Consider the following 27686-nt stretch of genomic DNA (forward strand, 5'->3'; position numbering starts at 1 on the left):
GTAAGTATATTCTTTGTAAAGCGCATTGTTTAACATTTTCAAAGCATGCGATCCAAATCGAACGATGTATATCAAAGGTGTACACATATATATATATATATATTTGCATTGATAGAATATGAGGAAAGAGAAATGAATCGAATACATAAGTGAATGGATAAACACATGTATATATGAGAAGTATATGTTACATTAAAATTAAGATGTAAAACGATATATTATTCGATATAACTATTGCTATATAGAATTATGTAGGGAAGGAAATATTAAGATTAACTTGTAATGATAATATTTCAATCTGCATTGTCAATTTATTAATAAATGACAAAGATTCGACTTTTTATTGTTTAAAGTACTTTATATTGCCGCAGCAAAAAAATATTATCGATTAATCGTAACATATCGACTTTCGATGATTTTTGGTACATACGTATTGTACGTAATATTTCATTGGTTGTACAAAACTCGAACGTTTTGATTGGACGATAACTTGAAAGGTAGCCAATCAGACGATATATTTTCGAGAAGCGATTTCTCATTGGGTCGCTTTCAGATTAGTTGCGCAGCAGTATTGTGCGCACGAACCGCGTGCCCATTGTACAATTAGTTGGAGGAAAAAAGCAGGAATGCGGAGCAGTGTACAGTACAGACGAAGACGAAATATTCACACTTGATAACCAAGTTTTAATACATCATTTAGGAGAATCGACCTCTGTACACAGTCGAAAGGGGGCCAAGTATGAGTATTCTGACTGACATAAATACATGTTATATAATATAAATAAATTATAAAAGCATAGGTTAAAAGGTAGAGCTGGTTGGAAAAGTAAATACAGAAAGAGAAAAGGAGATATAAAGCTCGAAGTGGTTGTAACGAAAGTGGTGAACAGAAGATAGAGGTAGAAGTGGAAGTGGAAGTGGTGGTGGTAGGAATAGTAGTGGTGGTAGTAGGAGCGAAGTTACTAGGAGGTGGAGGAGGAGGCTTGGGGAAGGTTTGCCAGCCGCCGGAAGAGCATCGACGGCGACGGGGGCGGGGAAGCTGTCCACCGAACGGAACGACCGCTCGGTGATACGAACAGCGAGTCGAACGGTTCCCCAAACGAATACGGATATATCGATCATTGACGATAGTTGCCGATTTTGCGCTAGGTAAGTCACTACTTCACTAACTAATAGCAAAAAATACCACTGTAAATACGAATCACTTGGAAAGTTCCAACACTCTGTACGAGAGAACGTGGTTCGAAATAATTGACAAGAATGACGTAGCGTAAGGGGTGTGTCATACCGTGCCGAGTTGGTGTAGTGTCGAGTCGAGTCGAGTCGAGTCGATTGAGCGACAATGTTGAATGGCTTTGTGTGCATGTGTAGATGCATTTTTCAACTATATTTTATAATTTCGCCTGTCGTGTATCTTCTCATCAGTTGTAGTATATTAAATAAAGGTACGTAGATAATTACTGTCAAGATACTCGCTGTCATAATTGCGCCATTGAAACCCATTACTCACCATTGCTGTATCGCCATTTGCATTGTTATACCATTGACCTTCTTTTATTTCTATATTCATGTTAAACATACAGTTCTAATGAAAAATTTAATCTTAAACGCGATTGCAATTTGCTACTACATTCTTTCACTTAACATAATGTTTCACAGCATTGCGTAAACTATGACCGGCGGGAACCATTCAGTTGAAACTAAAAACTATATTCATTGCAGGTTTTTATTTCATGAATTTAAAAGTTGATATTATTTTAGTGTTCTATATGGATGTTGTCTGTACAGTGATAAATAAGTGTGTCATTATTTGAACAGCAGGCGAGACTCAGTTTCCTTTCGTTATTCTCTACGTGTATTTAATCAATTGGTTACACTGCTCCGCCTAGTAGTGTCAGGACAAAAAAGCTCGACAAGGTGTAACCAGTGTACAAGTTGATTCTCTTTTATACTATTAAATTTACTTCTGAATGTCGCGGGCACGCACGGTTGTGTACACGAAATTGCTCGCATTTGTTTGTAGAGGATTAAATTGACATACATGTAGTGGTCATTTGGGCGTATTCACACGAATAACCGTACGCTGAGTTCGTCTCAACGTCCTTATGATCGAATTCGTAAATGGTGGGAAAATAACAATGCAACGCGGATATTCTCGTGTAGGCAAGTGTCTTAAACAAAAATCTTAAATCATCACCAATTTTACCGTGAAAAGTATTATTTAACACGTAGGTCCAATAGGTTGCTGCATAATCGTTGACGTCTTTTTTTTTGTTACAAACTCCAGACCGCCCGCGCGCAATCTATCGTCGCTTGGAAATAAACTTGCTACTCTCGAGTTTCGATTCTATAGTAGGCACGCTCACCTGTGCGTTTGCTAGTGTGTTGATTTATCTCTTCGTCATTTTTCAACTTTTGATTGATTTAAATGCATTTCACTTGAATTTACCTGTAATTATAATTTGCTGTTCCTTTGAATCTTATTACATATTTTTGAACAGTATTACTATTCGAAATATTATTTCATTGAAAATAATGTTGTTATTAATAATGGAAAACGAATTTAAGTAAAACGTATATAATAACAAATGGTTCGTTATTTCGTTAAAAGATCTGTTCTACGAATGTACTATATTGACGTAGACTACAACGATCGTGCCTTTCATTATGCCCGGGCAAACGTAGTATCGCCCAACGAGCACCGATAGTAAGCTTTACGTTTTAAGTTATGACATCATCGCGTCGAGAAACAGCGGACGCGTCGCATTAAGTATCTCGCGCGCAATACGCGCATTCAGTTCACTATCTCGATAGTTCAATACATTATCTACGTTTTTCATCCTAATTGGCTCCTTTCCACGAAATACTAACAGGTCTCGTAACTTGTTTGACCAGTTTTTATATTTTTCTCAAAAAACACATATTTAAACAGACGTATAAATTTAATAATTATTCTTATGAAATATACGAGAAAGCGAAAAATTGATATCGTCATGATACAGATAAATGTTAGCAAGGTAATGTCGATTAACCGTGAATGGCTAGAATTCAATTGGCGTTCGTTGACGAACGTTAATTGAAGGAATGACATTACTTGGTCATAATGAGTTATGTACGTACGTAAGATAAAGAAGCTGTTTAAAATAAGAAATCTTTTTAGGTTTTTTCTTTCCGCTAATTAAATATTCAGATAAAATAATATAAAATAATTTAATAAACATTTATATCTTTTATCTGTCACATACTAATCAATAAAATTTAATGTAAAAATTAACCAAGTTAGGATACATATAATACAAGAGAAAAATCATATTAATATTTAAAATATATAATAATGTAAATATGGATAGAACTTTGTAATAGCGATTGCTATTGTTATATCATATATACTGTTTATGATTAATCTTGAAAGTAAATTTTATTGTTAAACGTATGAGAAATAAAATTTATATTATTATATATCTCAAATATTGGTATAACAATATAACAATTTGCTTATTATAAAATAACACAATGACTTTAATATTAAACAACGTGCATTATTCGATCAATAACTTAAACTGCAGTACTTTTTATTTGTTTCAACGTAGCATATAGTTACAGAATTTTGTTCATATTTTAAAATAGGTAGTATTAGTTTTTAAAAATGTAGAAGTAATAAATTATAATTACGTTTACTGAAATTAAAAAGAACTGAGGAAATTGTTGAATAAAATCCTTTTCTCCATCATTGTGTGTACGATAACGTTTGGAACGAAATCGATAAAGTGAGCGGTAAAAAAGCAATTGAATAGAAAATCGCTCTAGACATGGTGGCAAACGTATTTCGTATGAGCAGTAAAAGAATTTGTAGAACGATCTCTGCAATTTGCCTGTTTAGAGTAGAATTTGCGGAAGTTGAGAATTTGGGTTAAGCATACGCTTCCGAATTATCAAGAGCCGTTAAACAAGGTTATTAGCGATACTCTAGTGTATGGTGCTTGACACATCTAACGATGAACAGATGCAATACAAAATATATTTATTTTCTTACTGTACGAACTAATTTAAACAATAATATACCAAAGCAACCTTTTCTATTCTTTAGAATTGTATTATAAATTCGTATTATAGAAACAGTTCGTGTTATTCAGTGCTCAGATTTTTCTATGTTTTCTGAGCAATCATTGGTTGCATAAGCATAAAAAAAATAAAGCACACATTAAATATGTAATCTTCAACAGCATTAGTTCTATATGTCCGTATTACATTTCTTTTATTAACCAAATATTCTTAGAAGTCTGATGACACTTATAAGTATTATTCTTGTCACAATTATGCTCCAATGGTTTTAAGATGTATCTATTTTTAGCATACGTGTTATTTTAAACAGACTTGAAATATCAGAAATAAAGATGGCGGCAAAAAATCAAGAGGACATAATCCAGAATATAAAAGATTAAATATTTTATTTTTGATAGTAGAATGGCAGGATGTAGATACATTTATTGTCGTAGTATATTTAAAGACTGAACAAAAAGAGATACGGAAAATATAAAATGAAAGATAGCGTTAAGATAGGGGGATTAGGATACGACCATAGGGGAAGACGATGGAAACACGTGATATAAATAAACGTAGTAAGAATTTGAAAAAAGGAAACTACGATTTCAGTCGCACTAAGGATTCTTGTAATTTGCTCCTACCATCTACGCGTTCGACGCACCTTACTCTACTTGACTGTTACTCGGAAGTTTATTGATCGTTTGCTGTCTCCTGTCGCTTTTCTTGTGTTCATTGGTTTCTACATTCGAAATGAGCAGAGAAACGCCTGAAAATTATCTTTCCTATAGATAACGAAGTATGATATACCCCTTATGTCAGAATCAAAAGAATACTGAAAGATAATGTATTAAATCAGTTAAATCAGTTCTATTTAACTAGAAAGATAAGAATTATATCTAATCGAGAAACGAGTCCCTTATTTTTCCTTTTAATTTTTAAAAATACATTAAAACATATTAATAGTTATTAATAATGATGTAAAACATTTTGTTTTAGTCGGTGTTCAACGGCAGGGGAGGACGGCGGAGGAGGCGGCGGTGGCGGTGGTGGCGGAGGAGGTGGTGGAGGTGGTGGTGGAGACGACGATACTAGTAATAGGGGCAGTGTCGTATCTAGTGCTAGTGTCAGTGCTTGTGATATTGGCACAGTTTATATCTGCGGGAAACAAAACAAACAACGAGAGAAAAAGATATAATTTCGGAACAAAGGACAGTAATTAAGCAAGAATGGCAGACACAAGTCAGCAACAACCGTTGACTGAACCACATACGAATGGGGTAATGGACGGTTTGACAGAAGAAGAGAAGAGTAAAATGCGGCCTGCAGACATCGATGCGGTAAGATTTCGAAAAAAATTTGTTAAGCAATAAAAGAATTTTTGTGGTATCTTGTACTTACTTTTTGCGCTACGTGTAACGTTTTCGATACATATTGCGCTTTTTAGCCACCTCTTTGGAATTTCTAGGCATATATAAAATAGTCCACTATCAGACGGTATATGTGACTTGAATGAAAAATCGCACAACAGTGTTGCATATCTAAGATATATTTTTAAATTATATTTTCCATTACATTTTTGCGTAGGATATGAGGGAGATGGAAAGAAGGAAGAGAGTTGAAATGATGATGAATTCTCGACTTTTTCGCGAAGAATTAGAACGCATTATTGAGACACAAATGAAAGATGGTGCTGGACCATCAGGTCTACTACAGCAAATCTCTGATATGATGGGTGCACAAGGTGCTCGGTTTAATGCAAATGTTTTTAAAAGTAAGTTCATTAAATACCAGTTATTCAATTGTGTTTTATCAAATGCTTATCTAACTAATTCTCTTACAGCTTCTAATTGTGTATTACCTATCAACGATATACGCGGTGTCGAAAGTATGGGTTATGCAAAGGGAGAGAAACTATTGCGCTGCAAATTGGCAGCAGTATTTAGACTGCTTGATCTCTATGGTTGGACTCAAGGTGTTGGTGGACAAATTACAGCACGCTTAAATCAAGATCAAGAACACTTTTTAGTTAATCCGTATGGTCTGTTGTATCACGAAGTTACTGCTTCAAGCTTGATTAAAGTTGATATGCAAGGAACGGTCGTGGAACAGGGGACAACCAATTTTGGTGTTCATGTGGCAGGGTTTCAATTGCATTCAACGATCCACGCTGCTAGACCTGATATAAAATGCATTGTTCATATTACCACTCCGTCCGTTACTGCTGTGAGTAAAGAAATGCATATTTTATTCTGTTTTTACATTTTACGTCTCTGTTAATTATATATTTCCTCAGATCTCGTCATTAAAGTGCGGATTACTGCCAATTGGACAAGAAAGTATAGTAATAGGAGAGGTAAGCACGCATCAGTATGTAGGTGGATTTTTTGAACCAGAAGAAAAAGAGAAGATAGCAAGAAATCTTGGACCGATGAATAAAGTTATGCTTTTAACGAATCGCGGTGCTCTCTGCTGCGGAGAAACTGTCGAAGAAGCTTTCTTCAATGTTTACAATATGGTCCTAGCTTGCGAGACCCAGTTAAAACTAATGCCTGCTGGTTTGGATAATTTAAATCTTATTTCCGAAGAGTCTAAGAAAGCTATATTCGAAGCCTCGAGAAAACCACCCACACCGCAACAAACGGCTCAAATCACCGAAACCACTGCTCTTGCTGAGAAACTCGAAAAGCGTTGGCGAATTGGTGGAACTGAATTTGAGGCACTTATGCGAATGCTCGATAATGCAGTAAGTATATAGACCTTCCGTTGCTTTACCTCAATCCTTCTGTTTTTTCTTTCATTCCGGAACGTTGCATCGTTCTCGCTTATTACTGATTCTGTAATAGCTAACAAGTTATTGGGTCATTCGCAGGGTTTCCGAACTGGCTATATATACAGAAATCCACTAGTAAAAGGAGAACCTCCGCGGCCTCGAAACGATGTAGAAGTACCACCGGCAGTCTCGTCTTTGGGATATTTACTCGAAGAAGAAGAACTTTATAAACAGGGGTAAATATGTTTGTTACATAAAGGTGCTTCACAATTATTGAAGATAACTTATCACGTTCCCACTTTTTTATAGGCTCTGGAAAGGTGGCCGTAAAGGCACGGATAGGTCACGTTGGTTAAATTCGCCCAATGTATACCAAAAGGTCGAAATACTTGAAACAGGAACTCCTGATCCGAAGAAAATTACAAAGGTAGAAGTCATCACTTTTGAGAACAAAACTGAATAGATGTAACGGCGTGCTTCTAAAATAAATGATAAATAAAAAAGAAAAATAATAGAAGAAAGTAAAAAACAGTGTATGGAAAGGAAGACGAAATTTGCGCAAGAATTAGACTATCTTGCATAATATTATTAAAAAAAAAATACTATTAAGACAATGTCAAGATTTGCATTTATATTAAGATTGGTATTTTACATGCACATGTTGTTACATTTATAATCTTCTATAAAGTTATTTGTCGAAACGTAATTATCATCGTTAATTGTAAGAAAAGAGATCGTACAAGTTTTCAAAAATATTGCTTAATTCCTTTGAGTTAAGAAAACAAATTAATCATATTTCATGTTGTCCATTATTCTCTTTCAATATACTTTATTGCATACATTTAAGACATGGCAAAAGAGAAAAGATCTCATATGGAAAGTAACTGAAAGTAAAAGTTCATGATTATTCTGAACATTGAATCCTCCTGATCAATTATATTACATTTATTCGTTGTTTATAATCTCCGTAGTGATATTTGCGTACCTTCGATACATTCCAATTTATAATATTATAATAGAAAATACACTGTGAAGAAATTCATGTGAAAAGAAAGAAAAGAGAGAGGGAAAAGGGAATACAATCTAATACATCTAATAAATTCCCAACGATCTACTTATGATTAATATAAAATGTAGTTCTAAATAAATGTTGCTATAATATTGTGTATCTTTCGGTGGATTGACTAAAATTATAATGGGACTTTATCGCGCCTCTCTCTTGTAGCTTATTAATATATAAATAAATATATGTCTACTGTTTATCGTGTATAGGTAATTTTTCGAAAAAAGATAGAACCCTTCTCTTTACTTTACAACGGCATGGCAGCATGTATAAAATGAAGAAAAAAATAGAAAGAATTTTATTGAAGTGTGTTATGAATCTATGTTTCAATGATCGATTCGATGAACAAATAATAGCCTTATTCTCGAGCATTTTGTCGAGTTTATGGCATTTTAGCTCTGTTGTATGAGCATCGAATTTAAGATAGTCATATGATGCGCATGGATATCATTATTTGACTGATTCACATTCGAAACTGTGTATGAATGTGTGCCTGTTAAAATCGTGTCGTCGAAGGGATGGATATTCAACTCTTCGTCCCACTGCATTTACAAAACCAGATCGATCGACCCTAGATCAGAGGGAGGTAGATATGAAACATTCGAAGAATATTCGCTGTTAATGACAGTAGTATATATAGGCGTAAATAGACGTAGACGTAATTTTTTTAATGCTGTAAGGAGATAAGATCGTAGGTAAATTAATCGAAAAATGTGTACTTGAATTTGGCAAATGAACAGTCTAAAATGTTGCAACATTAATAATGTTACGCATTCAAATTGATTGAAATGATAACGAGACGACATCACCAGCAAAGCAGGCACACATAACATACGCAGACAATGCGAAAGTAGATATCTCATAATGCTGTGTTGGATGTCGAATTATCGATAAGGGTCGACTAACGTTCTGGTTTTGTGTGCAGTGGGTATCAGACGGATCTCCGACGCATAGCAGTACACCGGTGAAGATCGACAGTGCCCTTCAATTTGTACCGAAAAATACCAATCCAAAGGAATTTAAACAATTACAACAACAGGTAAGTAACATGAAATTGCATTGATTCAGTTTACGTTCACTTCTTAAAATATTTCAATGAAATAATATATAAATATTTTGTATTTGCAAACTGAATAAACCCTTGGAGCTGTGCTTTTTTGTTTAGATAAAGGATTACCGTAGGGCAGATAAGATATCAGCTGGACCACAATCCCACATATTAGAAGGAGTTACATGGGAAGAAGCCAAAAAAATGCAGGTGATGTGACGCATTTTAAAGTAATAACTCGAAATTAAAATTATAATAATTTATTAATTTACTATCTTATTAAATTATACATCCTATTTTTTGATAAAATATATATTGATGAGAACATTCATTCGCTTATGAAAGGATGCCACTATTAGCGGAACAGGAGAACAAGTAGTGTTGGTAGGGGCAGCCAGTAAAGGTATCATTCAAAGAGGGTTTCAACACAACGCAATGGTTTACAAGACACCGTATGCCAAAAATCCTTTCGATGCTGTTACCGATCAAGAACTTGATCAGTATAAGAGAGAAGTTGAACGCAAACAAAAAGGAGATATCTGTAAGCAAAATAGCATATAAACTTGCCCTCAATTGAAAATTTACATAGTGAGTAAATGTAATTTTGGTTTGATCTTTTCTTGTTTTACAGATGATGAATCGCAATCAGAATCAGAAGCATTGTCATCATTCAATGTTAGTCGGGCAACACACGAATCAAGCACTGCCAAAAGTCCAATTCAATCGCCGGTATCTGTAACTTCGGAAACAGAAGAAGAGAGCAGAGATGGTAAGTAATAACAAATTCTCATATGTTTTTTGTATTTTATTGTTATCTCAGAACTGAAAAATAAATCGATCAATGCATCGTGTCTCAATTACTTTCAGAACCCCGAGTTCTACGGATAGAAACGAAACAAGTGCCTGCACCAAGTCAACCTGAAGTTGTATTGAGCGACGGTAAGCTATTTTTTTACAATTTTTAGCTTCCAGAGCTTATGCACTTTAAATCGATCATTTTCATAGAGGCGGAGATATTTTGAAAATGATCGAAGAAACGTGCAGTATGCATGTTCAGTATAATATATGGGCAGTCTTGTGTCGTATTACTTTTACATTTTCTTTTTTAAGTCTTATTCCTCCTGTCTTCTATGTGTTTCATAATATTGCATTTTTAAATGAAATTTCGTATAATTAATGATAACGATCGCAAGGCTTGTTCCATAAGCACGAAGGTGTTGCAATTTATCATTACATTTTTTCCCTACCTTAATTTGTCACCTTTATTTATGATCACTAACGCTTGCACCTTGCATGGATGTACTTACATTCGCATAAACATTTTGCATATTTATGTTTGGTACAGGAATATAAGTGTTATTTCCTCTATATTCTTTCCCTTTTTTTAATTTTTGTCCTAGATTGCATGTTAATTACCTTGCATCGCATTAATAAATAATATTCTGTTCTCATTATAATTTCTTCCTTGAATTACGAATTATAGTAAATGTAATTTATAAAAGCTGTGTGCACAACTCGAGTATGGTAATGACTGACACGATTTTTAAGAAATCAATTTGTCCCGGGATATACTCGGACCAATTTGTTTGATTTGTTTGATGTTACAGTTGAAAGATTTTAAGATATTATACTTTTCATTTTATCAGCTGTTGCGAATACAAGAAATTTCTCAGATACGCAGGTGTGAGCATCCGTGATCATAATAAATATCTTCTGAGAAAGAAGATAAACGAAAGGAGCAAATATTAAAATACGATTGTGGTGTAATGGGACACTATGGTTGCAGATCTTGGTTCACCGAGCAGGTTCTGCATTCAATGCAAAAACAAATGTGAGAACAAGATTGAAAATGATGCCTGCGTTATTAATGAACACCGTCATTGTCCAGTTGCTGAACTATATCGATACGAACCACGTTTAGAAATTGTCCGAGGTGACATAATCGCAGAGCGGTTAGTAACTAAGTTAATCGACTACCGTCCTTGTCCTCCAGTTATATTAACTGGTGAGCAAGTAAATTGCTTGGGTGACACGAAATACAATGGTCTTGAGCAAGTTCCAAATTCGGTTTACTTTGAAGACAAAAAAACACAAGAAGAATCGACCAAGAAAAGAAAATCTAAAGTTCGTAGATCATTGGAAATGAAAAATAACGTAAATTCATTGAATGTTCCGTCTTCTAACGAAAAAATGCAAGAAAAAGATAGAAATGATAAAACGAATTTGAAGTCGATCGATACAAGCTCTATGGAACAGATTACCGAAATAGTAAGCTGTATTGATTCAAACATACCACCAACGAAAACAAGATTAATCGCTTTATCTTCTCCTGAACTTAAAGTCTCAAAGAAATATAGTTTAGATCCGTCCGATATGAGTTTAATATACAGTTTGACACCATGTATAAATTCAGAAAATGATCACGAAAATATCGATAAAATGATGATAGACAAATCGTCAAAGTTATCAACATTTACATCTGAACCCAATAATAACTTGGAGCAGGATTGCTTTTTGCAATCAAACGAGGAGAAAAGTCCCAAAAACGAACAACAACAATGGGAAAAAAAGGACTGCGTAGACGATAAAACTGATAATTATATTTGGTTCAATTCGTTATCCGACAGTGAAAAGTGTGAGCTTTCTAACGATAATAAGACAATAAATAACGATGTATGTTTTGATAATGGACAAGTTGAAATTCGTTCGAACGAAGGATCTGATATGTTGGAACTATTCACCGACACGACTTTAGAATTGCTGGAAACTACCGGTGAATATTTTCGAAATGACATAAGCAATATAGCGAATGAAATTATCGCAGAACTTAATGGAAATGACACGTATGTGATCATTTACTGTCTAGTAAATGAAATTTTTCAAAAAGTTTATGATACTCTCTCGAGTATAGAGTTAAATGATCGATCTAGTTCGCCGTTATCAACCATTTCTTGGCAATTCTCAACTCCAAAATTATGTTTGGACGTAAAAGATAATAAACACACGCCGAAAGAAATCGAAAAGACTCAGACCAATCAAACTACGCCTGTTATCGTTATACATGAAGTTATTCACCATGTGATCGATGCATGCGATGAAATTAAAAAAGCAAAAACCTATGCAAATATAGAGCTGAGAGAAAAAGGGAACAATGATACTGTTAACAATGACGAAGAAAACATCGGGCAGCAGAAGGATTTGACAACGACGGTAAACAGTGACAAATTAAAAAAAGCATCTGATCGAAACACACAAGTTGCACCGACTGTTACCGCTTTTGAAAATCTGGTTTTACACGAGAAGAATGATCAGTCTCCTGAAACAACAGCAGAAGCAGATGACATGATGGAAGCAGCAATTTTCGAATTTCATACACTAGTGAAGACGAAGCCAACAAATACTGATAAAAAGGAATTTGAACTGAACTTCCGAATAGAGAGAAATTTTGGTGTTGAGAGCAGTGTTGAAAATAAAAAATCGCATAGGCAAAATATGGAAGAAGTTGAGTCCGGTCTATCTGAAAGTCTAGAGAAACTCGCTGAGATAGATTGGAATATAAATTCAGATGTTGGAAATAAAAAATCTCATAAAAAAGATAAGGAAAAAGTTGAACTCAGTCTACCTGAAAGTTTAGAGAAGTTTGCTGAAAAGGGTTGGAATATAGATTCGGATAATTTACCTGAAATTGATACAAGGGAAGAAGAAGTAGCAAAACTATCAGAGACTTCTAAGGCTGTAGAGTTGAAAGAAAAAGAAGACAGTAATACTAGTAACAATGAGAAAGAGGAAATCGGGCAGCGGGTGGATAATTTGACAACAATGATAAACAGTGATGAATCAAAAAGATCTGATCGAAGTATGGGAGTTACATCGATTTCTTTTGAGAATTTGGCTTTAGACGAGGAGAATAATCAATCTGTTGAAACAGAAACAGACGCAATTTTCGAGTTTCGTACAATAGTGAAAGCGAAGCCAATAAATACTGATAAAGAAGCAGTTGAATTGAACTTCCGAATAGAGAGAAGTTTAGATGTCGAGAGCAGTGTTGAAAATAAAACATCGCATAGACAAAATAAGGAAGAAGTTGAGCCTGGTCTATCTGAAAGTTTAGAAAAACTCGTTGAAATGGATTGCAATGTAGGTTCGTATGATCTGTTCGAAATTGAGAAAAGAAGAAAAGAACCAATGACACTATCAGAGACTACTAAAGCTGTAGAAGCGTGCGTTGATTGTATTTATTGTATGAATTCCTGTCCTATGGATTACAATCAAGAATATTCTCCGTTATCAACCATAGGTGAAGAAGAATCAGACGAGAAGATTGTGGATTTAAACGCAGAAATTGGAGGAAAACGACTTAATGATACTTATACATTTTGTGATTCCGAAAAAATCGTAAATGACAAAGAATTATCTAGTCATAACTTAGAAAATAACAATAACGCATTCCTTTAAAATGATTTCATCAAACGATCAAACATCGTCCTTTTCAGAAATTCATCTCCTCAAAGATGTAACACTTGCTTCAGTGGAGTTTCTTTAAGTTAATAACTTGAGAAAACCAATAGTAGAACCATCATCGTAGAATTTAGTTCCTAGGATTATTTAAAAAATACTTTTTCAAATATCCACAAAAATATTCCTTTTCTGTTGCTACAAACCAAAGAAATTTTTTTATTTATCAAAGGTATAAAACGATATGTTAATTTGTATTCTATTTCTACACAGTGCTCGTTTTGTTTATTGTTTGTATCTAGTGTTTGCAATTGTATTATGCACATTGTTCGTGTCCTGATATTGCATACTTTGTTTTTTTAGTTTTTCTTTCTTTTCTTATTTATTTTTTCTTTTATTTGTATCGAGTACATGTTTTGTATGCGAAACATATTAAGATTATGAAATAAATAATTTTCCTAAAAGTAACAAGATACAGAGATCAAAACAAATCATTTTAATATCCATTTTAACATCTTTATCAGTTGTTATAATGTGACTGCATATTCGAAACGCTTGAAGAGCAAACAAGAATTATACTTTGGTTTTCGTTTTCGAGGTAAGCGTGAGTATTTGTAAACATAGATTTTACATGATATTATGCTTCCCTTCTTTATCATTTATATACAAAATTTGTAGACAACGTGTAATATTTCTCACCTTATTGTTTCAGGGGAAAATACCGTAAACGGCGATCACTCTGATGCGCATCACAGTACATTTTCTCAAAGTAGTAAAGAGGTTTGTTTCTTACGTCATCTTAACTTAAATATTATCATTATCCTCGAGTTTTATCACAAATGTGCAATAATATCTTATATAACTTCAACCTTTATCATGCTATATTGTCGATTAATAGAACTTGAAAAATGCAAAAATAAAAGGGAGCGATGAATTATCGAAAGAAAAGCTCGAGGATTCTCAAAGTATATATGCGATAACGAAATATATATCGCATATATACACACAGTCACAAGATTGGAACATACCTTTTATCATGCATTAAATCTTTATTATAACAATTTAAAGATCAGTGTCACATTTTGCATATAAGGATGTTTCGTAAAATGATAAAGCTACACATTTTTGTCTTTTACTATTTCTAACGAATCTATGTCGCATCGTTTTTTATACATGAAAGAATTAGTCGCGATTATCTTTTATCTTAAACTAATCGTAAATTTTTACGAATCTTTATATCACAATCTCATCTTTAATTTATCGAACGAATCTTAAGAATCATACACAAATGCTGCTTCGTCATTAACTGCGATATAATGCTAGGAATAAGCTAGTACGCCAATAGTGTTCGCTTGCATGAATCTAAGAATGACCGATTTTTATGGATCCAATAAAGATCATGCAAAACGCTAAGGGGCGAAGGAAAAGAAAATGGGACACACGTGCGCGTGTATTTATACATATATGTATGTACAATACTATGGAAACATTTTAGACCATTTACGACGATGATCTCATAATTGCAGGTAATATTTAGGAAATATTTTCATACCATACAGTGTTATATGATATTTTGAAAGTCATAGTGGTGTAAGTCAAGATTTTGAGAAGTTGAATTTTTTAAATTATCATTTATTATTTTTTATAATTAATTAAACTATAACTTCATTTTCTGCCACAGTACGTTTTCATGGCATGCAAAAATATAATCAATACTGTATAATAATAAACATGGAATACTGTTTTGTGTAATCAGTGGTCTGACTTATACCACTATGATTCAAATAAAGACAAACCTTCAGATATTCTCTACAGTGAGTACAAATTGATATAGAATTGTTTGCCGTAATGTATATATATGCAATTATAATTATAATTATGTATTTCGAATCGTAAAAGTAACCGGCCCCAAACTTCAACTTATAGCTAGTAAACTTTTACTTGCAAAGGTTAGGTTTCTTCGAATTCGAATTATGAGGGTAAAATAACATGCCTAGTCATATGACAAATAATTCGAACTATAATAAGTTTATATTTCAATATGTAAAGATTTTCATAGCGGATTCATACTACAGAATAAAGTTATAGAAATTCGAATTAGGGAAGTTCAGCTATACTGACAATTCGTGAATTAAATTCTTGAAAATAATAACAGAGTTCGAACAACATCAAGTATCGTTATACTCGTTCATAAAAATGAAATACTTCCTTTTTTATAGATGGTTTAACATTTTTGCATAGTACTGTACATATATATATATATACATATATTGATAAAACGATACATAATGGGAGAAAAGATTCGAGGAAGAAAGAGCAGGCGCGCGCGCGCGTGTGCGAGCTTGTAGGGAGAAAGAAGGAAAAGGCGAATTGGCTACTTGCATGTGCATGCAGAAAGGTTTATGGTTACGGTTGGGACCTTCCGTGTTAAGGGTTCCGTGTCGCAGGATGTGAGCGTTAGCGAGGAGTCGCCGAAAAAGGAAAAGAAGAAGAAGAAAGGCCTTAGGACGCCATCTTTCCTAAAGAAGAAGAAAGAGAAGAAGAAGCCAGTCGAGGCGTAGGTAGTCCTAACTTTGGTACGTATGTACAAAATACACAATATTGGAATTGGTATCTTTATCCGTATCCACCTCATTCATTATTCTCGATTATACATGCGTTAATCTTTCTTTTCTCTTTTTTTCTTTTTTTTTTTTTACAATTATTGATTCTAACCAGTTGACTTTGCGTAGATCAATGTCGCATTTTTAGCAGATATTTGTTTAAAAAGTTATGTTATGATTGATGACGGGAATAAAATTGTCACTTCACACGAATCTTCCACTTATCTTCTTGCTAATTGGAATAGTTATACCGCGACTTACATCAAATTTTTTGTATCCAGGAAATACTAATCGTAAGAAGAAGTTCAAAGAAGAAAGGTAGGATAGAAATTTCTGTGTGAGAATATGTCTTCCTTCTCTTTCTTAATTTTCATTATTATTATTGTTATTACTATTATAGAGTAGAAGAGCTATTGATGCTAATGTAATTCGCATAGTTGCAGCAATCTTAGATTTCGTATCCTATAGTCGCCAGTTAGAATCATGATTGCTATGATGGTGTTTATACGGTCACACGTTATTATTCGGGATTGCGTGTAACTCATTTTTTGTTCACTAGTCTCTGAAAATCATACTGTTTAATCAATGTCTGTTTCGATATGCATCACGAGTATAAATAATGGAAACAAGTTGTTATTGGATCGTACTTTATAAAAGGTTTCCCCTTCGATTTTTTATTTCCAGACACTGCCACGAGCAAAAGCTTATCGCAAATAAAAGAACTATTACCGAATGAGGATTAAGCCGCGAGACAGAGAAGAGTCGAAGATCGCAAAGCGAGTTAAAAAAAATGCATATACCGGAGACGAATGAAAATAGAAAATAGGAAATAGAACATAGAAAATTTAAAATTGAAATAACCGTGCAACAATCACAGCATCTTTCCAGGACTCAAGACTGCCATCGCATTACGTCTACGTACGATAAGAAACTATATTGTACTGTTAATGTTTTTACGTTTTTAATTTGTTAAAGCGTCGCGCTGAACTATTTAATCCGCTATTTAATTTTGCCTCCCCAGCCCCGTTTGTGTAATGCAATAAAACGAAACAAACGAAATACGTCTCTGATTGACAAGAAAATATGTGGGATAACTCCTCGTCGTGTTATAATTTTCATCTTCAATTTCTTTATTCCAAATATGCCTTATCCCTTCTTGTGCCGCCTCTATTTAAGCTATTGTATGTAAGTACGTTATGTGTCACATTTACATACTATTTTTCAATCTTCTCTTTTTATGATACATCATTATACTTTACAATATCAATTTATTAACTATATATGTTAAGATAAAAAATATCTGTTCCTGACAAGATTTCTCGGCAGTAGAAGTTTTAAAAAAGATGAGGAAAAGCGCGAAAATCAGAGTTAAGTGGTGAAACGAGAAAATTAGCGAAGAATAGACCAAAGGACTAAAGGTATGAGAAAAATAAGTATTCAGTATTCGTCGGCATTATCTGTTTCTACGTCAACCGAATCTAGCCCAACCTCTTCGTAATCCTTCTCAAGAGCTGCAAGATCCTCACGAGCTTCGGAAAACTCACCCTCTTCCATGCCTTCTCCAACGTACCAATGAACAAAAGCTCTTTTAGCGTACATAAGGTCGAATTTATGATCAAGACGAGCCCAAGCTTCAGCAATAGCTGTTGTATTAGATAACATACAAACAGCGCGTTGAACTTTAGCTAGATCTCCACCTGGTACAGCTGTTGGTGGCTGATAATTTATACCAACTTTGAATCCTGTCGGGCACCAATCGACAAACTGTATCGTTCGTTTCGTTTTAATAATAGCGATTGCAGCATTTACGTCCTTTGGAACCACGTCTCCTCTGTACAACATGCAACAAGCCATGTATTTTCCGTGCCTGGGATCGCATTTGACCATTTGATTCGCTGGCTCGAAGCATGCGTTGGTGATTTCCGCGACCGAGAGTTGCTCGTGATGTGCTTTTTCGGCGGATATTACAGGAGCATACGTAACTAAAGGGAAGTGGATTCTTGGATAAGGAACTAAATTCGTTTGAAACTCGGTTAAGTCTACGTTTAAAGCACCATCAAATCGCAACGAAGCTGTTATGGAAGAAACAATCTGTCCGATTAACCGATTAAGATTAGTGTAAGTTGGTCTCTCGATATCCAGATTACGTTGACAGATATCGTAGATCGCTTCGTTGTCGACCATAAAAGCGCAGTCTGAATGCTCGAGAGTCGTATGAGTGGTAAGAATGGAATTGTATGGTTCAACAACTGCCGTGGAAATTCTCGGAGCTGGATATATCGCAAATTCTAATTTAGATTTCTTTCCGTAGTCAACAGAAAGACGCTCCATTAATAGGGAAGCAAATCCTGATCCAGTACCACCACCGAACGAATGAAAGATAAGAAATCCCTGTAATCCGGTACATTGATCCGCTAATTTACGAATTCGATCGATAACCAGGTCGACAATTTCTTTACCAATTGTATAATGACCACGAGCATAATTATTTGCTGCATCTTCCTTGCCAGTGATCAATTGTTCTGGATGGAAAAGATGCTTGTACGTCCCAGTTCGAACCTCGTCTACAAACGCATAAACAATATCGTCACTGTTTCTGAATATCAAATTTTTAATGATCTAATGACTCCTTTTTTCTCTTACCAACTACTGTAGGTTCCAAATCAACAAATACTGCTCTGGGCACATGTTTTCCGGAGCTGGTTTCACTGAAGAAAGTGCTAAAGCTATCATCGCCAACAAACTTATCTGATGGCATTTGTCCATCCGGTTGTATTCCATGTTCCAAACAATAAAGTTCCCAACAAGCGTTTCCAATTTGGACGCCAGCTTGACCGACATGAATAGATATACACTCACGCTGAAACGTAAAAATTTTTTCTATAATGATCTTTTTCTTCAACCCTTGCTCTTATCGTATATACAATTGCCCTTTTGAATTCAAAATATCGAATCATCACTTCTTTTCCAAAGAAAATTAGAATACAGGAAACTAATTTTTACATCGTTTAATAATAAACAGAATGTTATTCAGACTAATAGTGTATTAATGATTTATTATTTAGTTGAATTTTTTATTTCATCTTTTTCTTTCTGCTACTTTGACTACAGTAGTCACTTTGGACCGAATTGTGAATTTTTCTTACCATTTTAATTACGTAGAAATATAAAACTTTATTAAACACAGAATTTTTTGCTGACGAATAACACGTTTACACAGAAGATGGGTGCCGCTTCTTTGAACGATTGAAACTTAATGATGCAACACAAGAACGGTCGTCGGCCTCTTATATCCTCCACTTCGAATCATCTCGAAATGTACTCAAGTTAATTGCAAGTATTCATCGGAAAAGCTATTTTCCTATTTTGGTACTTTTCATAATTAACTGTGTTTAAACGTGGTACTAAACTGTGAATTTTTGTTTCATCAAAGTATCGTTTTTAGATTTAAGAGTAACAGAGTGAATATAAAAAGTTATATTTGACAAGTCCGCTCTCAGTTACGTCGCACTTAAGATTAAATCTAATAAACGAATATAAATAGCATATCTTAGCTAAAACTAGCTTTTGCTAGCCAAGTCGTAACTAGCCAATTGAACGAAAAGTTCGTGATGCACATTCTTGTGGTCTATTTTTGTTCACATACATATGTATATCTTTGACACTTGCAATTCGATCATTATGTACATATAGTACATATAAAAATACATATGTATTTTGTCATTATATTCGCAATATACGGAATATCTTTATAATCTTAAATTTTCTTATTTTTCACATATAAAAAATGTATAAACTATCAATTCGTGTTTAAAAAATTTTCTTTATTTTTGTCTTTTTGTTATTGACCCTTCACTTTCTACAACATATCCTCATGCAAATTTGTAATATTTTAAGTTCATATTAATGAATTAATGATTAAATATCAATAACTGATACATACAAATAATATATATTATTTCTTAGCTCTTTAAGCCGCTATGAAATAATATGAACTTTATTAATTAATCAATTTTCTGAATAAGCAATTAGAATGAAAATAATTTAATTTTTCGTATTTTAAGCATGATCAATAATGATTAAATTATATTAATATTATGGATTAACTATATTATGTACGAATACAAACGTGACAATAAATGTCGATAAGTCGTCAGCTATAAAGTACATCACGAAGCATAACACTGTTTTTTGCTGTACATACTAAGAGATCATTTACACCACAAGATACTATTGCTATATTATAACTGAAGATCTTATCTACTATTATTCTGTGAATGATATGAGCATACTAAATATAGATATTATATAGTTATGTAGCATAATACTACAACTGTGTTAGACATAACCTAATATGATTCAATTTATGTAAACATAACCTCTTCATTCTATCAATTATATATTCGATATAAGAACGTTCGTGCATATATGAATATGTCCATTCGACAGCCTTTATCACGTTATTATTAAGTTAATTATAAATAATTAAGTAATACGAAGTATGGGACGTAGTCGTACACCTTCACCAGGAAGAAGAAGAGATCGGTCTCGAGATCGTGATCGAGAACGCGAACGAGATAGAGATCGAAGAAGAAGACGTTCTCGTGAAAGAAGAAGAAGGTATTTTCCTATATTTTTCTATTAGACTTAAATGATATAAAGATTGCATGAATTTCAAATAATCCTAGGTCCGTTGAACGAGATCGAGTAAAGTCGAGGGATAGAGAAAGAGATCGTGATCGTGAACGGGACAGACATAGACGTTCGTATAGCAGATCTAGATCAAGAGAAAGGGACAGACCTAAACCCAAATTAAAACCCACAACAGAACGTCCTGTGATTACAGGTATGTAAATCTAATATTAGTAAAGCCCGATATAAATTATAAAATAACTGACTGTTTTAAATGAATATCTTGCAGAGGCTGATCTTCAAGGAAAAACACCAGAGGAACAAGAAATGATGAGAATAATGGGCTTTTGTGGTTTTGACACTACTAAAGGCAAAAAAGTTGAAGGGAATGATGTAGGAGCCGTACATGTTATTCTTAAACGAAAGTATAGACAATACATGAACAGAAAAGGAGGATTCAATAGACCATTGGATTTTGTAGCATAAAAATTATAAATGTGATGATTCCATAAAATTCTTTACCATTGATAGAGATTCCTTAACCTGTGCAAGTTCTATTGTTTTCATAAATCTAATCAGAATAATAAGACATATAAATAGTACAAAAAATAGTTTATACAAATGAAAATATAAGTAGACAAAACAAGTGATATAAGTTGACAAAGATAGATCCGTAAAATTTTTCATTTTAAAATTTATTAAACAATTTTTATATAAAAATATTTAAAATACAAGCTTTTTTATAATAAGACAGTATTAAATATTAATAATGTTTCAATCATCCACCCTGAGTCGTTTGCTTTGAGATGTATCATCATCACTATTGCTGTCACAATCATTCATATTCGATGTTTCACTCTCAGGGTTTTCTGGAGCTTGTGTATTGAGCTATAAAGTTTAGACATATTCTAGAATTATTACAGTACAGACAATCTTGTGAAAAATAATGTATAATGCAATATCTTTTCTTTTACTTACTAAACTGACATCCATTGCCTCAAGTCCCTCTATCAGTTGTGGATTTTTAATTCTAAAATCTCTCGTTATACTTCGTTTCAAGTAATTTTCTAGCGGTATCTAGATTTATGCGAGTTAAAAATTGTGAATATAAAGAGGAACGAAGAATAAAATATTTAATACTTGTGTTTTATACTTACGCCCGTTCTTTTGCCAAGTAGTAATATTTCTTTGTTAAATTGCTCGATTTCATATACTACACGAGGTATTACTTTGGTTTCTTTTAAAATTTTATTCCTTTGTGCGTATGAATCGGATTTTGATTTTAATTTATTTTGATTTTCCTTCAGAAGATATTTTGTAATAAAATAAAATAATGAATAATGATACTGATGACATTGATTTTTATTTATAATGTACGAAAAATTCGAATTCGACATACCTCTACATATGTTACCAAATTATAGAAAGCAGATTTTAATGATTTTCCAGCTATTTGTACCACCTGAATGAATCTGTAACCAGTGAGATTTGTCAATTTCGGTAAACGTATAAATCATTAGTTACAAAGTGATATATGTACATGCAGCACATACTTGACTGCTTGAAACGCTGCATTCTGATCATTCGATTTAGCATAAAAGTATTTTGTAAGATTACCAAGTAAATGATACAAGTATTGCAAATTTTTGAAGGTAAAGTCAGTGGATGGACCTGGTTTGATCAATGTATTAGCTAATGTTTGAAGTGCTTGAGCAACATAAGATAATTGTCTACATAGATTTCGTTCTTTATCTCTTAAATTGTTACTCCCTGTTAAGACAATATCATTTTTTGTGAATATTATAAAATTTTGATTTGGAATTTAAAATTTATATTTACAAGTTTCATCAATTGTTCCAGGTGCTCTAGCTATAGTGTCTTCTGCCTTTAATCGCAACAATAACCACGAAGCACTATCCAATTTTTGTTTAATGTGACCACTCAAAACATTATAAACTTGTAGTATAGTATCTTCACGTATACTTTTATATGAACCATTTGCTACTAATTCAATTGCTACCTACATTTAGGTAAGAATAACAATCAATTTAAGACATAAAAGTTTTGGATATTATGTAACAAAAATTATTGCTTACGTTATCAATGTTTCCAGCTTTTTCACATAATTCCACACAAATTTCATTCAATGTATCTCCACATACTTGACTATGTTCTTCCAAGTTCAAGAAGAATTGTATGATTGTAGAAACAATTGGGCTTCGAATATCTTCTACTTGAATAATTTCTTTTATACATTCGAGCATCTTTTTTAGTGAAAAGAGAGATTTATATAAACAAAGAAGATAATTTTCATGAAAGATATACTAACCTCTTCAGAATTGTAATCTTCAAAGTTAATCTTATATGTAAATTGTTCTATTGTTTGTAATAACAGAAGTGATACTTTCTCCCTGTCATCATTGTGCGTTTCTTCTGTAAGAAACTTCTTGAGATACGACTTCAATGAAAAAATAATTTCTTGTAATTGAGAATTGATATTTGTAGATTTTGATTCCTTCTTGGATTGTACTTCAACTTGAAACAATAAATAAAATTGTGATCTAAATTGTCGAAATAACGTAGTAAACGTAGTTAGATAAATACATACAAATTGAATTGAGAAATTTTGGTAATTCAGATGAGAGTAATGTACATATACAGCAAGAAATTTCCTTGAAACATTGTAAAGCCAATATAGTTACTTGTTCATCATTTATAAGTGCATCATCCAGATTTTGTACAAAATATTTATAAAGCAATCTAAAAATGATTTCATTATTATTATTATGCTTTTATTGGCATTATTATCCCAGTTCAGAACTTACCTTCCAACATCAATATATGTATTTATATAGTTATGATTTTGCAATTGAGAGGTATCCTGTATAAATGATTTTGTGTGTTGCAAGAGTTGTTCACATGTTTGTAAAATATAGCAACAAAAGCTGTGGTCTCTTCTAAGTGCAACATCATTTTGAGTAGAAGACCTTCTATTTATGAATTACAATTCATTTTTAAGATAAAAATAAGCAATTTAAAACTATGGAAACATTCAGAATGGTTTAGTAATTGCAACACTCATTTCAATCATCATGGTACTTACGAAAATAAGAGCGGTAAACTTTGACGAATTACATCCAAATCCATAATAGTATTTGGTATTTTGATATTATTCGATTTAGCCGACTTTTTAGTTGTATTATTGGGATCTTTGTCCTTTTTAGATTTATTACCATCACTTTTTTTCGTTTTTGTGGATTGCTAGAAAAATTCATAGCGAATGTCATGATTTTTAATACAATAGCTAAGTAAATAAAATCCAAATACAGAAATCAAGAGCATGCGGTAAAAGAGTAGGGGATTAGTATAGGAGAGATAACCAGTAAGAAAGGAAACAATAAGGGTGTAGACTGGATAAGGAAATTGAAAAACAAGAAAAACGAAAGAGCAAAGAGAGGGGAATATCTAGCTAAGGAGGTAAAGATTTATGCAACAGATAATAGACATACATAGTAGTTAAGGGTTACATGGTAGACAGTAGATAAGGGATAGTAAAATAAGGGTAGCATAAGGTTGTGTGTGTAAAGTGAGAGTACAAGACAATAAGGAGAATAATTTTGTTGTAAACTGACTTCCTCTTATGGCCATGAAGCTAAAATAAACTATATTATATAAAGAAAAATTATTCTACCTTTTTAATGAAGTCTATCAAACGTGTATATCCTTTGAACAAATTGTTAGTATCATGAGAGCTTTCCTCATTCCCCTTCGACCATTCTCCAATTTGAAACGCCATTAAAGCCTCATATATCCCAATGACCATACCAAGATTCTTTAATTTGATCTCTGACTTTGGAAAGTCTCCATGAAGTAAGTCAGTTCCATGTTCCTAAAATTATTGAGGTTTATTTTTACATTGACATATCAACTTTCTATATTGGCGTTTAAATTTTAATTACCAAATTTAAATGCTCCAATTCTGTAATTGCCATTTTCCTGCACAGTAATTTCAAAATATCGTGTAATTTTTCAAGAGTACGTGAATTTTTTACAACTGTATTAATATATATCTTTTGTAATGTAAATATCAATTGAGCAATAGGTTCTTGTAATACTATTTCCACTCCATGGACATCTGTACACAATTCCAATTTTACAGGTGGCAAGGCACTATCATCTGTATGAAGATATAGATTCAAATGTGAAAGGAGCATGTCTACTAGAATTTCTGTTATTTCGGGATTTTTGGTCACAGTACCATACAGGCCTAAAAACGTAATGGAGATTAAGAAAATGGCAATATCAAACAACAAATTGTTGGTCATTCAAACAAATCTTCCATACCTTCGTACAGGTGTAATCTGGTTTCATACTCATAAGTAAAAGTCTTTTTTAATATATCCGATATTTCATAATATAAAGTTTTATCGCAGTCTGTCACCGATTTTCCTCGTTGCGAATTATACTCCAAAGTTACCTAGATTCAGTGATAAAAATTGTAGAATTTTTTTCATAATGATAAGTGGAAATAGTTTCTTTCCATTTTTATTTATGATCTTTATGTATACCTGAGTTAATGTTGATCTAGAACTAGTGCTCATTGAATCATTAAATTGACTAAGTCTAAAGCTAAGTTGAGAATGCACATTTGTATATTTTAACATTTCAAGATACCCTGTCACAGCTGTTTGTCGTTTTAATGCACCTTTCCTGTAAAGAGCTTTTCTCAAAGTCAATAAAAGGTTTTCTCGTATATTTGGTGAAACACGCGCTAATGGCAAAATAGCATATAAAACTTGATTAGCAACTGTAGGGTGTAAAAATAACAATCGTTCGAGGATAGTTATAATCCAGACTTGATGATCCAAAACAATTATTGACAATTCGCGGCACATATACTTTAAACAGTCTAGAAAACATTTGTTTTAAGTAGGATTAAAGAATAGAGTCACATTTGGTGCAATTCTCTGATAATATTATTGCCCTTTTACCTGTGTAGTGTGTTGTCGGCATACCACCTGCTACTATTTTATTAATCAACTCTTGTAACACAATAGGAACTGTCTCGTGACGTTTCTTAATTATTTCTCGTATTATTTCGGATCCAATACGCCACATAGCTGTTGCATTATTTTTGGATTTTTGATCAGCATTCATTAACGTAAAAGCTAAATTTGTAAGTCCCCTTAGTACTAAATGACGATCTTTATTGCTGCAAAATTAAAATTAGACAGTAAAATAAAGCGTATATGTGAAAAAAGAAATATTAATTGAATTGACCTGCTATCAATGACTTGTCGAATAATCCCAATTATATTACAAGGTGTAGGTAAAAGTTGTCTCATCCATGCACTGTTTTGTCGTTTTTCTTTTTCTAAGCTACTATTAACCACAGCCAGTCTTAATATCTCAAATATCTGTTAAGAATATTTTACGTCAGAATAATAAAGTAAAAATACAAATTTTTGATTTCATACTAAAAATGTTTACTACCTGATCTTCATATATTGTAGAAACTGACATCAGTACAGAGAGCATAAAGGGTTGTAGCACGTACTCTGGGGCATGAGACACATGTTTAAGGAAACGGATAAAATCTTTCATGTTTTCATGATTTAACTGAGCAGCTTGGTACACATGATACAAAACAGTGCTCTCAATGTCTTGTACCTCTTTTAAATTTATTATATCTATAAATATCCATATAAAAACAAAAATGGCAATTAGAAACTTATGCAATGAATATACACAGATGTTAGTTACATATTTTACATACCAATATTTTCAAGACTATTACTGTTTGTTGTTTTTGAATAACATAGCTCAAAGTATTTGGACAAGGCATTTAAAAGCTTTCTATTATCTTGATTTGGACATAATTTTAACGTCTGATATGTGAACGAGGGTACTTGATCTAGAGGGAGATTTGGAAGAGAAGAACATAACGTCCTCAAAACCTCATTACGATCTGTTTTATCTAGTACCATATCCCTTTATATGGGTAAAATTAAATAACTCTTTTATCTCTAAAATTTCATATATGTAAGATTCAATCATATAGACACAAAAAGTCAGTTACCCAAACATTTTTGCCAAAGATGGTAAGAGATTGACGTTCCAATGATAATTACATATGGCTTTAATAATTAGCGATTTATATTCAGTGCCAGAAACTTCAGCATCTGCATGAACAATATATTTTTCATTTTCCAGTGCCTCCAGTAATGCAGGTAATAAATCCTTCCAACTGAAAAAGGAAGAAAATGGTTTGAAAAACTTTCATGCAGAAAGAAAAAGAAGAGAAGAAAATGGGAGCAAAAACAAATTGCTATACCTGCATAGCTCATTATCATTATTGCGAATATTTGTAAGACAGAAGTCAACAAGTTTGACAAGATGTTGCTTTGAATAGTTTGGCAAGTCAGAAATTATTCGGCTAACGATCGCATTTGCCTGCCCTAGAGATATGTTAGTTTCCTCCAAATTTTTTAACGTAGATTCAATCACTTTTCGTCGCTTAGTTTGACAGGCTTCAGAATTGGAAAATGCTTGCAGAAGGTTATCTAATGTATTTATTCCATTCGATTTACAAATACTGCTATGTATTAATCGCGTAAGCTAATGAAATTACATTTTAATCTTAAATGTTACCACCATATACGTCAGTTATAAAGTCATAAGTTATGGTTGAAATGGAATATTTATGATTACCTGTTCCACGCTCGATTCTTGAACAAATGCGCATATTTCCGATTTATTTCCACGTTCTCTCAATTTTTCAAACCGTTGACTCATATTTCGATATTTTAGATCTATTTGTTGCTTTTACCTTTCTTATTCGGAATAAATTTAATATAATTCACGGAATTTTCAATTTCTTCGTTACCGATTGACTTCAATCTATCAAGAATGTAAGATTTCAAATCGTGTAGAATACAAACACATGTGCGCAAGTATCATATCATTCACAAGTTCGACAAAGCTTCGTATAGAGGCCGTAACTTCAGAGATGCATATCTCTGATATTTGATATTTGAAGAAAAAAAAAGGCGGGAAATGTCTTTCACTCGA

At 33.0% G+C, this 27686-nt stretch overlaps 4 protein-coding genes across 19 annotated transcripts; 2 read left to right on the plus strand and 2 right to left on the minus strand.

Annotated features, from left to right (window-relative positions):
• The first annotated feature begins 591 nt into the window (after nt 1-591).
• Nucleotides 592-17077, plus strand: LOC126870722 (protein hu-li tai shao). 10 transcript variants are annotated; one of them, XR_007691415.1, is made up of 16 exons: nt 603-1149; nt 5041-5381; nt 5629-5815; nt 5885-6267; nt 6338-6787; nt 6914-7050; nt 7124-7241; nt 8803-8916; nt 9043-9135; nt 9271-9466; nt 9557-9694; nt 9793-9864; nt 14093-14160; nt 15813-15956; nt 16265-16301; nt 16668-17077. XR_007691415.1 is itself a non-coding variant. In XM_050628700.1 (15 exons), the coding sequence occupies exons 2-14, from the start codon at nt 5271-5273 to the stop codon at nt 15939-15941; spliced, it is 2196 nt and encodes a 731-aa protein (XP_050484657.1). In that variant the 5' UTR covers nt 603-1149; nt 5041-5270; the 3' UTR covers nt 15942-15956; nt 16668-17077. The 10 variants fall into 10 exon arrangements, 6 of the variants coding, with proteins under 6 accessions (XP_050484663.1, XP_050484657.1, XP_050484659.1 ...); XR_007691417.1 differs by having other exon boundaries at nt 15828-15956; XR_007691414.1 differs by having other exon boundaries at nt 15813-16301.
• Nucleotides 17078-17084: 7 nt separating this feature from the next.
• Nucleotides 17085-19503, minus strand: LOC126870736 (tubulin alpha-1 chain-like). The gene is made up of 3 exons (XM_050628756.1): nt 19130-19503; nt 18627-18843; nt 17085-18547 (listed from the first exon to the last, which is right to left on the minus strand). The coding sequence occupies exons 1-3, from the start codon at nt 19130-19132 to the stop codon at nt 17421-17423; spliced, it is 1347 nt and encodes a 448-aa protein (XP_050484713.1). The 5' UTR covers nt 19133-19503; the 3' UTR covers nt 17085-17420.
• A 628-nt stretch (nt 19504-20131) lies between these two features.
• On the plus strand, nt 20132-21152 carry LOC126870757 (U4/U6.U5 small nuclear ribonucleoprotein 27 kDa protein). The gene is made up of 3 exons (XM_050628793.1): nt 20132-20603; nt 20672-20829; nt 20905-21152. Exons 1-3 carry the CDS (start codon nt 20485-20487, stop codon nt 21099-21101), a joined length of 474 nt encoding a protein of 157 aa, XP_050484750.1. The 5' UTR covers nt 20132-20484; the 3' UTR covers nt 21102-21152.
• Nucleotides 21153-21289: 137 nt separating this feature from the next.
• On the minus strand, nt 21290-27551 carry LOC126870715 (Fanconi anemia group I protein). 7 transcript variants are annotated; one of them, XM_050628679.1, is made up of 22 exons: nt 27327-27551; nt 26950-27233; nt 26695-26862; nt 26392-26606; nt 26109-26305; nt 25896-26032; nt 25607-25827; nt 25184-25524; nt 24960-25092; nt 24575-24882; nt 24307-24504; nt 23719-23876; nt 23441-23602; nt 23224-23375; nt 22945-23150; nt 22712-22879; nt 22455-22635; nt 22169-22385; nt 22015-22087; nt 21773-21916; nt 21594-21692; nt 21290-21503 (listed from the first exon to the last, which is right to left on the minus strand). In XM_050628679.1, exons 1-22 carry the CDS (start codon nt 27408-27410, stop codon nt 21390-21392), a joined length of 3960 nt encoding a protein of 1319 aa, XP_050484636.1. In that variant the 5' UTR covers nt 27411-27551; the 3' UTR covers nt 21290-21389. The 7 variants fall into 7 exon arrangements, 6 of the variants coding, with proteins under 6 accessions (XP_050484636.1, XP_050484635.1, XP_050484637.1 ...); XM_050628678.1 differs by having other exon boundaries at nt 23441-23605; XM_050628680.1 differs by having other exon boundaries at nt 21290-21523; nt 23441-23605.
• Nucleotides 27552-27686: the final 135 nt, after the last annotated feature.

Source organism: Bombus huntii, chromosome 10, assembly GCF_024542735.1.
Source record: "Bombus huntii isolate Logan2020A chromosome 10, iyBomHunt1.1, whole genome shotgun sequence".
NCBI classification, from domain to species: Eukaryota; Metazoa; Arthropoda; class Insecta; order Hymenoptera; family Apidae; genus Bombus; species Bombus huntii.